Raw genomic sequence first — 16,741 nt, 5'->3', positions numbered from 1 at the left:
TCCAGATATAGAACCCGAATTTAAGAAAGCAAGAATTATCCGCACCGCACGGCACGTACACCATATCAGATGGCTAGAGGCGGCCAGCATATATTTGGCTAACCTTAAGGATAATCAATGCATCAATTATAAAGAAGAGATTACGTTATCAACAGCGTGGCTAGCGTTTATGAATAGTAATTTATGATAGCCAGTTTGGAGTCGACTGCGCATGACATACAACGACGGAAACGGGAAACGTGCATTCGAACTTACATATTTCGAATTTAAAGTTTTTACGAGCTGCATTTTCCATCAGAGATTCGAAAAAACCTGAAGAAGAACCGGTTAAGGGTTCGAAAACGTTAGTTTTGATTCGTTTTGGATCGTTAAGAGTTAGTAGACACACCGGTAACAGGTTAGAAAGAGGTAATTATATTACTATTCTCCGGTGTTGTGGTAAAGACAAGAAGTTGTCTTTATGGCATAATGTTCTGCAATATCCAAGGTGAGTAGGTGATATCCTGATGGGCACTGACACAGTTAATTGTTGGAGGAATTTTGAGATGATAGTACTTCTCGAAGAACGGGCGACAACTCACTCAATTTTTCAGTTCCTTGTTATCTTCAACCAATGAACTTAAGACAATAGGTCAGAAATTATGAGAAAGCATCACTTTTGCTGCTGAAGAACTCATTGAAGGATTAGCTCCCAGGTGTGAAAGTTGACAGTTATCTGACAAAATGGTATTAGGAAGTTATGTTATGATTTAAGTAAGTAAACAGATTATGTAGTAAGTTGCACATTAATAACAAGTAAAATTGTCATTAAGTCCAACCCTACTCGAGATATGACACATGACCACCCTTTATCTTCCCACCCCATCAACCTTAAACCACTAAAATTTAATAACATGAATCTTTCTAATATACAAACCTTACTGCAAAATTTCAGAAATTTTCGAAAGTACAGAGTAAAGCTTCAAACAGAATAAACAAAATCATGCCCCCCCACACACATTAACATCCAAAGGTCAGTGACAATATCCATGCTTTCTGATGCGACAAGTGCATCTAACAGAATTTTTCGCACCTATTTTCCGTTATGCAAACATAACAGAATTATGTTTGCATAACGGAAAATAGGTGTGAAAAATAAACAAAACACACCACTCTGTATCTGGCCAGTGCAAGGATCATGTTTTCCGTGGCCTGCAGGTATGAGGATAACCGTTATTGTGGCAGCAAGTGCAAAGTTCATCTGTCAATGTCTGTCAGTACTGTACAAGAATCACCTCTTCTGTGCCTTTCAGGTTCAAGTATCATTTTTTTTTTCTTTTGGCTCTGCTTCCTTTCTACCATGATACAACAAAGTCACATGATGTCCTAGTGTATATATATATATGTTTAGATAAAACTAATATGGTATAGAAAGTTATTATAAATTGCAACACAGATATCAGAGTGTTACAAAGTAAAACTAAATGTCAGAGTTGGACTACCAAAGACAGTCAGAGGCAGAGATGTAATATACATGCATATGCGCATACAACTTTTAAAGCATTCATTTTACAGAGGGTGCAAAAATATGAATACAATTGTTACTATGGAAAAAAAACATGCAGGAAAAAACATTAAAGAAAAAACGTTTATTTTTATGCATAAATTAAGTCACAAATAAAGAATATGAAGTAATAAAAGGTAAAGATGATTATGATGATAATAATAATAATAATAAACACTAAACATCTGCATTTCTCAGATTCACAGTTGTGAATCTGAGAAATACACATGTTTAGTGTTTAGATGATGTTTAGATGAAATACAAATGTTTAGATGATGACTTCTGCATTCTCTTGTATATATAAAGTATAAAATTTATTTATTTTTTTATTTATAAGGGCATTAAAATACATTACCAATAGAAAATTTAAAAAATTACATTAGGTTATTTTGCTTAACCTTTTTTTAAATTCAAATAAATGACCTTGAACTTTTAAGAATATTTTATTTCTGCAGTTTCATTATTCACATTACAGTTATAAACTTTATTACAATTATCAAATGAATGCCAAAATTATAATAAAAGTTTTTTAAATTAAAATTTAAAATATGAAAAGAGTATTAAAAAATTATTATAACATATTAGAATTTTGTAATTGGTGATAGAGTTAGTCTTTAAAATTATAATTCAAATTAATAAGTCTACCGAAAAATCATTTGATTCAATAAGAGTTAAGTTATTTAATGAATAATGAATTAGCATTATAAGAGACATATTACTGTATTATATGATAATAACACTAATAATTGCTGTATAAACAATGGACTAGAGCAAAATTTGAACCTAAAACTCTTATTAAATGTGTAAATGAACTAAAATATGGAATGAAAACTCTTTCAAAGACATATATTAATTTTATATTAGAATATAAGCATAATAATTATTTATTATAATCATAATTATTCATATTTTGTGCTAATGATTTCTAGTAAAATTATAAAACTTTTTAAAGATATCTTCTAACTTAATTACTGGTTCAATTGTTCTCTAACCTGAAGCAAACCTTGGGTAAGGTTGAAAGCATTTGTTGGATGATTTATTAAACGTTTTGTTACTAGAAGTAAAGATTCTTTAGGGTTGTCATTAATTTTTTTTCCTATGTTTTGTGCTAGCACACTTTTCCTATAGACAGACTTATCAAATAAGAGAGCCATGAGACAGAATTTTCTTTTATGTATTTATTATGATACACATTTTGGATCTAATAGTTCCCTCCATAGTCATGATTCATAGATCTCTTTGTGGATTTCTAGGTATATGCACATACAGTATTAGTTTTATAGTAAAAACTTCTCAATATATGTACTCATACACAATAAAATCCACTAAAAGGGTACAATTTATCCTGGACATACAAATTTGGAAAGAAAATTATGTACTATTCAATACAAATACATGGAATCTGATGAATCCATATTGCATCATGGTTTTACACTGGAAATTTACAAGCTACATTTCACTTATATATCAGCATTTACTTTGCCTTTGGGTGTATTTCCCTCCAGCTCATATACATGTGTTAGTTTTTTTTATTTTTTCATTCTCTATCTGTTAGGAAACCCTCTCAAGATTCACGTATCATTTAGTTTTTTATTATTACCTATTTTTATCATTTTTAAACATTTGAATAGTTTTCTTTAAAACATTTTCTTCATTTTCTCGAACTTTAGTATTTTCTTTTATTATTTTACATCCATTTAGCGACTACAGATTTATCATCATTATTTTTTATTGCTCAGTTGTGCTCCATGAATCTTGTTTGGAGTTTCCGCTTAGTTTCCCTTATATAAATGTGGAAATTAGTGCTAACTGCACTTCAGCTTATATACAATGTTGCTTCTGTTCCATATTCCCATTTATGGTTCATTTTCTTTATTTTTAATTTTTTTGGCTAATTGATTATGCTGTTCCAATACTAATAGAATACCACTTTTCCTAACTTCTTTGTGTTTTTTCAAATAAACTATGTACATATATTATTTTAATAAATTTCATATCCTTGGTATTTTCTCCATTCAGTTTAGAATTTTGGATATTTTTTAACCACCTATCAATGATTTTTCTGCTATATCCATTAAATAAATACGTTTTTATGACGTTATTTATTTCTTTTTCTTGATCAGTTGTTCTTTCTGTGATTTTCTTTATAAATGTAAGGTTGCCGAATGAAAGAGGAGTACAATTTATCCCGCGTCAGAATGAGCCTAAGGGAAACTGTGTATGGGGGCAGTGGCAAAGGAGACAAATGAAGAACAAGTGTTTTACAAGAGAAAACCCGTTTATTTGTTCGAATTCATGCTTACATTGATATTGGACAATTCCAAAATCTCGGTGTTCCTGTGAAGCAGTGAGAGTTCGGGTGATCAATCGTAGCCCGGGTGGACAAGAAGGATCACTGGATGATGCAGATGTTCGGTGTTAATCTGCGGTGTCCTAGGTGATCGGCGGTAGCACAACACAATAGATAAAGCACAACCATAGGCTTAATCCAGAGGAGATTCTCCTTCGACCTTGAAGTTCTGATTTTTATAGTTTTTTCCCACTATTTGCATTTCGGATTGGTCCCTCGTCCCATTCCTTGCTTCCTGATTGGTCTCTTCTTTGTCTGCAGGTGCAAGATGAAATGTTTTGGGTTGCAAGAAAGGTCCAATTCGAGGTGTCCATCTGATACCTCTTTGTCAACTCTGCTTGGTGACTGTTTATAAAACAATAACACCTGCACTCATAACTCAGGCCATTGTTTACCATTTTTTGACGTCTAAGAATTTAACGATCATTTTCATCTTTCATCTATCAAAAATTCCCCTTTTTTTTTTGTTCGAAAAGGTTTATCTCGCCCAACATTTTATAGACTCACAAGTCAAAGATCTACCTGTTTATGAGTCCTCGTGTTAGAGTTTGTCTTCCGCTAAGACCTTGACAGATAGTTTGACACATACTTGAACCATTCCGAGTCTTGTTGTTTACATCTTGTGTCGCGCAAGAATTTCACAGTTTACTCGAGTTCAAACTTCATCTGGGAACCCACATAAATGTATTGAAAGAATACATTCAATATGTTTATAAAGAAAATCTTAAAAAGAACAACCAATCTTTTTATCAATAATGAAAAGAAAAATGATTCAATTTTACTTATTGAAGTTCTATCATTATAATTTCTTATGTATCTTATGTTAAATAGTATGAAATAAAAAAGAGAGAAATAAAAATTAATGTAATTTAAAGATAGCAAAATTAATTTCAATATTAAAATATATTTTTCTTAATATATTCAATATAATTATTTACTGCTAACAAGTTAGTTTGTTTAATAGCATTAAATTATATCATATAATTTTATTAATTATATTTATTGAGAAATGGTTGCTATATTTTCAATAACTTAAAAATTTCATTGAGTGAATAATATACTGTACTTGAAAAATGCTTAATGTCAACTTTTGTTACATTTTATGTAGAAAGAAAATAAAAGTCTGAATTTTTAAGAAAAGTCTGAATTTTTAAATATAAAATTAAAATTAGAATAACATTTGATTTCTATTTTATGAAGTTATTAATGTATTTACTCTTCTGTTTTGTAAGCATTTAAATGAAAGAAATTGATAGTATTTATGGTTATATATTATTTTAAATATATTACTAGGAACTATTACAGTATATTTATTAGAGTAAGGTATATTTTCAATTGTAAGCATTGTTTTGAAGAATTATAAAAGTTTATCTGCTATCTGGTCAATATATATTGGTCACTTTATAACAAGAAAATTTATTAGAAAATAAAATTATAAAGTTACATGTAGCATTTAAGTTCTTAAAAAATATCTTCTTCATATATGATGATTTAATTTCATATTAGAATAAATGATGATTGCTAATATTTTTTAATAAATATAAAATTAAAATATTTTATATATATTTTTATTTCTTTTTTTTAGAATATTGCTTAATGTTAATTAATATTTTTTTAATATTTTGCAGAGGATTGATGTAATAATAATTATTGTTATTAAATTTCAGCACCTTACATAGGTTTAAATATGTATAATTTTTTTTTTATAAATCATATATTTTAATACATATATTTTAGACAAGCAAAGACAAGATATTTCAACGAGGTGTGAAGTTTTCATTAGCTGAAGCAATACCAGATTGGCCAGTTCTCAGTCGAGTCAAAAGATCAAAAGAGGTTTGGAGGATGTGATAGATTCTGCTCCATCATCCTCCTGTTTTTTATCTTTTGATCCCTGCTTCATTCTTTATTCTTTTGCAATTCTCTTATTTTTATCTAAAAAACTTGATCATTATTTGAATGAGCTATTTCTTATTTCAATACAACATAACTATTAATTAGATGATTTGCCTTAATTTTTACTATAATATGTTCTTTATAAAAATCTTTATCAAAATACTGTAATGTAACATGAAATAATATATGACATATTAAAACATGTAAAAATTACATTAATTAATTTTATTTCTTAAAGCAATTATAACAACTAACAAAGAATTTGTTTCTAAAATTTTGTTACATATAACTATATTCTATATTACAAAAGTATAAACTTTGAAGAAAACATATTAATAAAAACAAATATTTAATTAAATTTAGATGTTTTTTAGGAATGATAAGACATTAATTTTTCACTTATATAAACTCTTATAAGAGAATAACAAAATAATGTATTATATTTCATTGAATATAATACTAATATACTGTATTGTATGTAATGCTGTCTAAAAACACTCAAAAAGAATAAATCTTTAGAATAAATATATGAAGATAAAATATTAAATATGAACAAATTTAGATATCTGGTTTTGATGTTAAACACTTACAAATGAAAAATAATACAGTGTACCAAGCAATATAATATTTTTTTATAAAGAATATATTTATTTATTTATTTAATGACTTTTTTCTACTGGAATATGCAATGTAATAAATGGAAAAAAGATAAAATCTGAAAAGTGAAATGATCTTTACATTAGTGAAAACATTTTTTAAATAGCAAGGATCTCATTTAGTAAACATAATAATACTATAAATAAAGACTTTAGACTTTATCAAGATGCAGAAGAAAGTTTAATAAGTATTTTCATCAACGTGATAATCTCTCCAGATCTTATAATTCTTTTTTTATTCCAAAAAAATTTTTTATCAAAATTGCTTCATAGATATTTATTATACGTATGCTGTTTTTTTCAACCTTCGATGGTCCATAAAAAAAAAGACAAGTATAAATAACAAAATGAATTTATTACCAAAAGTTAGTACAAACATGGTTACTTTTCGACATAATCACCGTGAAGATTGAGGCATTTGTCATATCTGTGGACGAGCTTTTCAATCCCCTCTTCATAAAATGTTGCCACCAGTGACTTGAGATGGGCCTTAACATTGTTTTGAAGATCGTCATTAGTTTCAAACCTCTGCCCTCCTATCCATATTTTCAGTTCAGGAAAGAGCTGGAAGTCACTCAGCATTAAATCGGGGCTATATACTGGGTGTTTAAAAAGTTTCAAGCTGGGTGGAAGTCTTCACATCTTTTATGTGTGAAGACTTCATCTCTTTCCTGAACTGAAAACGTGGCTAGGAGGGCAGAGGTTTTCAAAACATGATCTTCAAAACAATGTTAAGGCCCATCTCAAGTCACTAGCAGCAACATTCTATGAAGAGGGGATTTAAAAGCTTATCCATAAATATGACAAATGCCTCAATCTTCATGGTGATTATGTTGAAAAATAACTATGTCTGTATCCCTAACTTTTGGTAATAAATTCATTTTTTATTTACACTTGTCTTTTTTTTATGGAACATTGGAGGTTGAAAAAACCTGCCCTCATATAATTTTTTTGATAATTGTTAAATATTGATATATTAAAATTTAATACTGATAGAAATGGAACCATGGGAGCATGTCAAGTTATAAATTATATGATGCATATTCATAAGAGAAGTGCTATTTGGCTTTAAACAATCAAGAATTTTTACTTTTATCACATTCTATACACTTTCAATTACATTTCAACATAGTTGCATTGCCTCCATTATTGTAACAAGTTTTTGTACACTGTCTTCATAGAATGTGGTTGCTTGTAATTTTAGCACTTCTACACTGCATTTTCAGGTTATCATTGGCCAACTGGAAACTTATTCAGGTGTAAGAAGAGATGCAATAAGTCATTTGGTGTCAAATCAGGTTTGTACAGGGGTGTATATTTTTTCCATCCAAATGTGATGATGAGATGAATGTGAGCAGGCAGTGTGTGATGTAGCATTGTTGTGAAGCAAGAAAATGCCAGCAATCAACATTCTATATCATTGACTTCAACCTCTTATATCTGAAGAAGTTCCTGTTTAGTCAGCTTTTTGATAACAATGATGACCTAAAGTTGCATTGCAGAAGTGGATATCATGAAGAAGGTATAAATTAAAATCTATCACTGTACTAAAGTGATATGGAGTTGTACATCTTTGAAATGAGACAACTCACAAGCTGAACACAATAAACTTTATTGAAAACTTAACACAAGACAACAAATACATACATGTCTGTACAATTTGTATGACATAATCACTTTAGTTCATTAAGGAAATACTTCCTTATCTTCTAAGGGAGGAGTGCCAGGATAGGTTTCACCAATACAAAAGAAACTATACCTCTTCTTGAGTAATTCTGTCTAGCACCTGGAAATTATCTTATTCCTATCTGCCAGATTATATCAGACTATAATATGGCTTCTATTTAATAATTAAATATTAAGTAATTTTATTTAGAGGTAGACATTATGCCATCTTTTGATCAATTTATTAATTATAACAAAATTAATATTTAATTTATAAACTGCTGGAATGGTTTTAATCAAAAATCGGGTTAATAGATGTTTGTATTTGTATCCTATCCCTGTTCTACATCTAGAACTTTTCTCTAAAAAACTTATTGAATTCTTCCAATTGAATGCATTTGCATTTTACATTCAAACCATGTTTTGAATTGTTCCAAAGCATTTTTTCTAATTGAACATGTCTTCCATTCCTTGTTCAAACCATCTGTATAAAACTTGATGATGACAGAAAAAACATTATTTTTTCTTTTATCCAGGATCAATGATCATCATCTGATCCTGACAGTATATGAAAACTTGTGTTCCATTGTAATAAGTGCTTTAATAATGAAAGTTATTATATGGAAAAGTAGTTTAAATTGTGCAGAATGTGATAAAAATACTTATTTTTGAATATACCTTGTATGATACACATTTTTTCTGGAATTATTTTAATACGCTAATTTAAACAAATGATTATATTAATATAGAAGCATTTTATTTCTATACTAAAATACAATATTTTATCATTCTTAAGAATGCATTTGAATTTAATTAAATACATTTTTTATAGTGATATGTATGTTTCATAAAAATTAGCAAATATGTATTTAAATTGAAAATTCATATAAAATTAGACCAGTGTTATTCTCTGATTTTATATATGTAATAAAAAATATTTAGCATGTAATAAAAATTAAAATTGAATTATTCAATATTGATAAAGATTTTTATTTAAATGTTAAAATATTAAATTAGACAGTAACTTAAATGCTTCAATGCTTTACTAACTATGAATTTAAAATAATGCATGATTTTGAATTTTTCTCATACAGTTTGAAAAAGTACATAATTATTAATAAAAGAACTTATTTGAGAATAATCAGAACTAGTAAAAATATTTTTATTCTAGGTTTGCATATTTAGTAAAATGAATGTATTGAAGATATAAAATTAATCACATAAGATGTATTCAACAAATTCCCAAAAATATTTAATACCAGTACTATCTTGATGTTAACTTGACTGTACAATTTATCTGAAGCAAAATGGTTTTTCTGCTCCTATTTCCAGAGCAGTTGTCAATAGAGAGTACTTCTAGCACTGACACTCTTGTATGAACTATTTATAAACAACTTTAAAGTACATTTCTGGGACTTCACTGTATTTGACTTACTAGTTTTTTTTTCTTTTTTACATTTTTCACTGTTCATTTTATCACTTGAGGCAGTCACCTCACTGCTACACCCATTGAACCGATTCTATTTAAAATAATACATAACATATTGAATTTAATTAAATTGAATTTAATGGGTGCTTCAATAATTGAAAAATTGATCATAGTTGTATTGAAGAAGAGATCTACTTTTTTGTTTCAGAAATTATAATAATCTTCAATGTTCAGAATTTAGTTTAGATAATTCTAAATTATTATTCAGAATTTTTTATTTTTAATATAATCATAATAATTACAAACACTAAATTAAGTTATTCAAACAGATCTTTTTCTTCCATTATTTGGAAAATAATGAAACTTTAGGAATTTATGACATTTAATTTTAACATTATTTAACTATTTTTACTTTTACTAAAACATAAGTTACAGATAATCTTTATTTGTTTTTCTATGCTTTTTACTTCTTTGAATGTTAATTTCTTACTGAGATTTTTGTTGAGAGTTCAATGGTATAGATGAAATCCTGCAACAAAATCCCACAGATCTCTTTGCATAGGAGTCTATGGAATGAAAACTCACATAATAAAATTTGTAATAGGTTCTTTTGACTTGAATTTACTCTTCTAATGAAAATTATTTTCTGATATATGTGAGCTTGTCTTCAATTTGTGTTTCTGTACACAAAAGGTGTATGACACATTAACTGACATCACTACTGTTCATATTTTAATAGCAGAGTAAAAGTATTCTCTGATCTGCAAATCAGATAAATTCAATTTGTAGTGGTGGCTAAGATTTATTTCATGTTAAACATTATAACTTTTATACACTCCAATTATACTGTAATGGAAATCAATTAATTCTCTACATTACAATGAGAGATTATCTATAGCAATCAACAATTAGTAATAATATTTTTAAGTTGCACTTTCGTTTGGGAATTTTTTGAATTCATCAAATAACAATATATGTTTTTAAGTAATGATTAAATAATTTTTAGTTGCATGTGATTATCTCATTAAAATTTTAAGTGCATGCAAATATCTCATTACACTTTTTAATAATAATAATCATCTAATTAGCTTAATTGATGATTTGATAATTTTTCAAAAAGCAACTATAAAGCAATTTATTATAAGATCTTTAGTGCTTTTAACTTTTTCAAGCAAATTATAATTAAAAACAATGAAATTCTAATGACAAATAGAAATGATGATGACAGAATTGTTTAAAACATTAATAAAATATATTTTGATGTAAAATAAAATTTTACACATAATTAAATATTATTTTGTATGAATTTTTTAAAATGAAATTTAAATATAAAATATATTAAATATAAAGAAAATTACTATAAATAATATGGTATAGAGATCAATTATAACATGAAGCTGAAATATAAATCAAATATTATTAATATTAGAAAGTACTCAGCAAACCACAAAACATAATATACAAATAACACCTTATCCTTGCTGAGAAAATATTGTATGATGCAGCCATCATCAAACCTGTATATTCCCCATCTTTGGTGGTGACCACGGAGAAGATCCAAATTTAAGAGAGTAAACTAAATGAAGGATGTTTGAATGCGAGGGATGCAGAAAGTCTTCCCTCTGCATAGAAGTTTATGATTTACTAAGAACTTGAACTAATTAAATTAGTAATTTAATTTTATTAGAGATATTATTAGTAAACAGTCTTATATTCTTATTTATATTTTTCACATGATTAATTTTTGTTTTGTTTTAATTTATTTTATTTCATGTTATTCTGTTAGTTATTTAATTTTTTGAATTTATATTCTATTTTGGAATGCTTTAGTTCTAATTTCGTTCACAACCTGATGATGGCCTGTGAATCAGGCTGAAAACGTTTGTTTTTATGAAATAAATATTTTCTCAGCAAGGATAAGGTGTTATTTGTAAGTTATATAAATCATAAAATTATTGAAAACATAATTAATTTACACTAAAATATTTTCTTTGAAATCAGTCATTTTCATACTGTTTAAGAAATTTTCATTCCTGTGTATTATTAATTCTATGATATACATTTTTTTTTCAAATATTTTGTTTTGTTTTATTTTAAATGTTTCTTATTATATAGTTTATATAAACTGCAGACTTAAATATGCATTTTTGAATTAACTATCTACCCTACATAAATAAAATACTCAGCTTAGAATCATAAAACTTTTCTTTTTCTGTCAGAAAAAGGAAAACAAAAAAAAAATAGAAAATGACACTTGGAATTGAAATTTTTGAACAAGTGAGTGAAATTTCATTTCATGAAATTTTTGAACAAGTGAGTGAAGCCTGTGAGGCAAGTGGTATCTGCTGTAGGTATATATATATATTTACCTAGGGCTGCATGGCCTAGGTTATAGCCTGACCTGAATTACATACAGCAACAGCCAGTACCCACTGGAGACCACTACCAAATTTCAGTATTTACAGGCATCCTGCTACCGTCATCCCACCTCACTACTTGTGTATATATATTTAAAATATTTACAGTTGTTTCATGATTGTATATAAAAAATCTATTATAGGAGGTCAGTTTAACTTCTGTCTGGAATTTCAATAATGGCAAAGCTGAACTGCCTTCATATATATGTTTAATCTGGATGAGGATAATATATAATGTTATTTTAAAAGAATATCTAATATTAATCACAAAGTTCACTCTAACTTCAGCACTGGAGTAAAATCCTCACTTCCCTGAACCTGTTACTGGCGCATAACACATATAAGAAATATACAGCGGGTGACAAACGTTCTTGAACTATTTTGCAGTTCTTCCTCAGGTCAACTAACTTCTGAATGGAGTGTGTGGAATTCAATGGGATCGAATGTCATTTCAACGAAGTCAGTTTTTCTTGACGTGTGCGGTCATGAGCTGGTGGAGGTAGCCACGACCATCTAAAAGGGATTGCCAGGCCAGCGACAGATTTAGCTTCTCCTTCTGGTTGATGCATGTGGCTATTCAGCCGGCTTTGTAAATGGTTATGGATTCTATCCTTTTAAGGTGATCCTGAATTGAACTGCAAGATAGTTTGAAAATGTTTGTCACCCACTGTATATTTATTTCTATATATATTTATTCATTTCTTATATGCGTTACATGCTGGTAACAAGTTCAGGGAAGTGAACATCTAAAACTTTTGTATTAAATACAAAAAATCATAAAAAGCATAATTGAATAATATAATTAACATAATATAATTAAATAAAACATATAACAAAACATAATTAAATCAAAGTAAATATATTGTCTATGTGTAAAATTTTATTTCAGTTTAAGTGTAAAATATAATTGAGTAAGTTAAATGTATTTTAGAAATATTATATTTATTTTGAATTTCATTGTTCTGCATTTTTCATGAAACACAAAGATTTCTGCAATAAATTAATCTATAGTTAGGTTTTTGAAATTTTATTTAAGCTTCTTAATGATTGAGTAACCTGAATTCAGAATGTGTAGATGTTGCAATTATTATTAATGATCTATAATAACTTATAGTAGTGTCATTTTAAAAAGACTATACAATATGTATATACTATTCAAAATATTGTAGAAAATTTTTTGTGTATATATCTTCTAAATTCTGAATTTGGAATATACATACATAAACTTTTATTTCTTGCCATTTATACTATGTATCTTTTAATCTTTTTTGATATTAAGGTGATGTGTCATCGTTTTCTTGAAATATTTATCTACACTTTAGACATTCAGAAATAGTAATTACTAACAAAGAATGCTTAGCATTGCCTGGGAACTCAGGGAGAGGATTGAGTTGTCCTTGTCATAAGGTAGTGTATGTTTTTCACAGGGTGACAGGGAGTAACTATGCAAAATTTGGTCCAAGTCAGTCAGGGTTTAGCAATTTGTGATGGTAAGGAATGACGATCCAAGTTTTAAAGTAGCATATATTTTTTGGAGGATTGTACAGAGTAACTATGCAAAATTTGTCTAGATTGTTCAAAGAGTTTTGGAGTTTCAGGAAGGGTGATGAAATCAGAGAGGAGGAGTGAGGGGTCTGAATTTTATGGTAAGTCATGTTTCCCACAGGGTAAACAAAACTGAATAGATAAAATAATAAGTTTAAAAAAGCCCACCAGGTAGTGAAGATGATTGCTCTTGAATGGAGCAGATAAATGTCAATAGGACAATGCAAGTCAAATGCTGCAGTAAAAACTTTTTTTGTGTGCATTTTCCTTTTTTTATAACAAAAATAATATGTAGTCTATGTTCATCTGGAAGGAATAAGCCTTCCAATAGCAAAAGAATTTTAAAAGTTAGTTCAGTAGATTCGAAGATTATCTCCAGTAAACAAACAAACAAAAAAATCATTATTTCTTTATATATTAATATATAGATAGATTTTAAATTGTTTCATCTTTTAAACTGTTCCATTTTTTTCTAATCTGAAGATGACCTTTAAACAAGGTCAAAAATGTTTGTTAATTTAATAAATTGGTGTTATTTACTGGATTAAGATTTTTTTACTTAAATATACAGTAAACATTCAGTTATTGCAATATTTATACAAATAAATACACTGACATACAAAAATTAAATTTATTGATTCATACTTCTTATTGTAAAATGAATCATTTCTCAAAATTTTTAAATCCATTTCTTTTTTCCTTATTATTTTCATTGTGTCCAATCCATGAAAGTTCAGTCCAACTCATTTGAAAATACAGTTGAATATAACTGTTTCTATAATTCTATTTTCTAAATGGCACTACTATAATAAAAAGTTGATTAAAAATATATGTAATTATTATTAAGTAAAATGTTCTGTATATTAATTTTAAATGATAATTATCTAACTCTCTAATAAGTATTGATCTTATAATCTGAAGAATATTGATATTTTTAATCATTGATAAATAATTTCAATTATTCTAAAATGATTTATTGGGTAATTTTATGCTTATTCCTGCAATGACCAACCAGTTTTATTCAATGCTGTTTCTTTTTTGGAATGTGGACTCACTACATTTATATTATACTTCTTATTTTGGTTATTTTCTTGAATTATAAAATTTTCACTTGATTTTTGTTTCTTTACAATTTATTTAATATACAGGATAAACAAAAATGATAACTATTCCAATTAATAATTTTCCAAAGAATCAAACCACTGAGTATCTATTTCATCATTTTGATAATTTTCTGTTTTCAAAACAAATAAAAAACCACACTACAACCTTTGGTGAATCAGCAGTTTCAACTTCTGCTAATGTTTTCAGCCATTTTAAAACATAATGGAAAAAAGAAATGTCAAATGCAAAATGAACTTATATAACTTATAAATGAAGCCATTCATTATATTTGGCTGTATCATTTAACATAAAACCAAATAGAATAAATGCAATCTAAATAATATAAAGCAGTGACAAAGATGTGAGAATTGGGGTTTAAGCATCAAAGCTTAAACCGTTTTCTGACAATGGGAAGGCGAGTCCTGCTCACAGGGTCAGTGGATGGCAATTTAGGAGGGCGAAAATCAAGTGGGAGGTCGTGGATAAGTCAATAAGGTGTTGGCCGAGTACAAGTAGACACACAAGTTTAAGATATTATATAAATTTAATTAATAAATGCTATACTAAAAGGTTACAAATAACAAGATGATAACAATANAATGTTTGTTAATTTAATAAATTGGTGTTATTTACTGGATTAAGATTTTTTTACTTAAATATACAGTAAACATTCAGTTATTGCAATATTTATACAAATAAATACACTGACATACAAAAATTAAATTTATTGATTCATACTTCTTATTGTAAAATGAATCATTTCTCAAAATTTTTAAATCCATTTCTTTTTTCCTTATTATTTTCATTGTGTCCAATCCATGAAAGTTCAGTCCAACTCATTTGAAAATACAGTTGAATATAACTGTTTCTATAATTCTATTTTCTAAATGGCACTACTATAATAAAAAGTTGATTAAAAATATATGTAATTATTATTAAGTAAAATGTTCTGTATATTAATTTTAAATGATAATTATCTAACTCTCTAATAAGTATTGATCTTATAATCTGAAGAATATTGATATTTTTAATCATTGATAAATAATTTCAATTATTCTAAAATGATTTATTGGGTAATTTTATGCTTATTCCTGCAATGACCAACCAGTTTTATTCAATGCTGTTTCTTTTTTGGAATGTGGACTCACTACATTTATATTATACTTCTTATTTTGGTTATTTTCTTGAATTATAAAATTTTCACTTGATTTTTGTTTCTTTACAATTTATTTAATATACAGGATAAACAAAAATGATAACTATTCCAATTAATAATTTTCCAAAGAATCAAACCACTGAGTATCTATTTCATCATTTTGATAATTTTCTGTTTTCAAAACAAATAAAAAACCACACTACAACCTTTGGTGAATCAGCAGTTTCAACTTGTGCTAATGTTTTCAGCCGTTTTAAAACATAATGGAAAAAAGAAATGTCAAATGCAAAATGAACTTATATAACTTATAAATGAAGCCATTCATTATATTTGGCTGTATCATTTAACATAAAACCAAATAGAATAAATGCAATCTAAATAATATAAAGCAGTGACAAAGATGTGAGAATTGGGGTTTAAGCATCAAAGCTTAAACCGTTTTCTGACAATGGGAAGGCGAGTCCTGCTCACAGGGTCAGTGGATGGCAATTTAGGAGGGCGAAAATCAAGTGGGAGGTCGTGGATAAGTCAATAAGGTGTTGGCCGAGTACAAGTAGACACACAAGTTTAAGATATTATATAAATTTAATTAATAAATGCTATACTAAAAGGTTACAAATAACAAGATGATAACAATAATTCCAAACTGAAGTTCAGAGGTGGTTAGTGAGGTTGCATTTCTTGTATTTCCGATAGAGGAGAGTCTCTGATCCTCATTAATATTTATTCTTTAATTAGCCCTAGTCCATTTGCATTGTATTTCCGATAGAGGAGAGTCTCTGATCCTCATTAATATTTATTCTTTAATTAGCCCTAGTCCATCTGAGAGAAAAGAGAGAGTTTCTATGTACTGCATTGTGAATTGTGGAACCTTGCTTAATCGTTCATCATCGGCGATCAGTGCAGAAAGGCGGTTGACCAGTTGCTTCCTGATGGTTTGAAGGCCGCCTTGATAACGGGCTGTGAGCCCTCTTTATTCC

General features: G+C 27.8%; 1 protein-coding gene across 1 annotated transcript in view; it reads left to right on the top strand.

Moving 5' to 3' along the window:
• Positions 1 to 16,741, top strand: part of LOC111615272 (twitchin-like) — a 263,599-nt gene that overhangs the window by 99,582 nt on the left and 147,276 nt on the right. Inside the window, exon 29 of the mRNA XM_023356687.1 lies at positions 5,631 to 5,729. Within this exon, the coding sequence (XP_023212455.1) occupies positions 5,631 to 5,729 (99 nt within the window). The remainder of the gene's footprint in view (positions 1 to 5,630; positions 5,730 to 16,741) is intronic.

Source organism: Centruroides sculpturatus, unplaced genomic scaffold (assembly GCF_000671375.1).
Source record: "Centruroides sculpturatus isolate CEXI.00-Female unplaced genomic scaffold, Cexi_2.0 scaffold167, whole genome shotgun sequence".
NCBI classification, from domain to species: domain Eukaryota; kingdom Metazoa; phylum Arthropoda; class Arachnida; order Scorpiones; family Buthidae; genus Centruroides; species Centruroides sculpturatus.
Note: the sequence above shows the minus strand (reverse complement) of the source record. Positions and strands in the feature narration are given on the sequence as shown.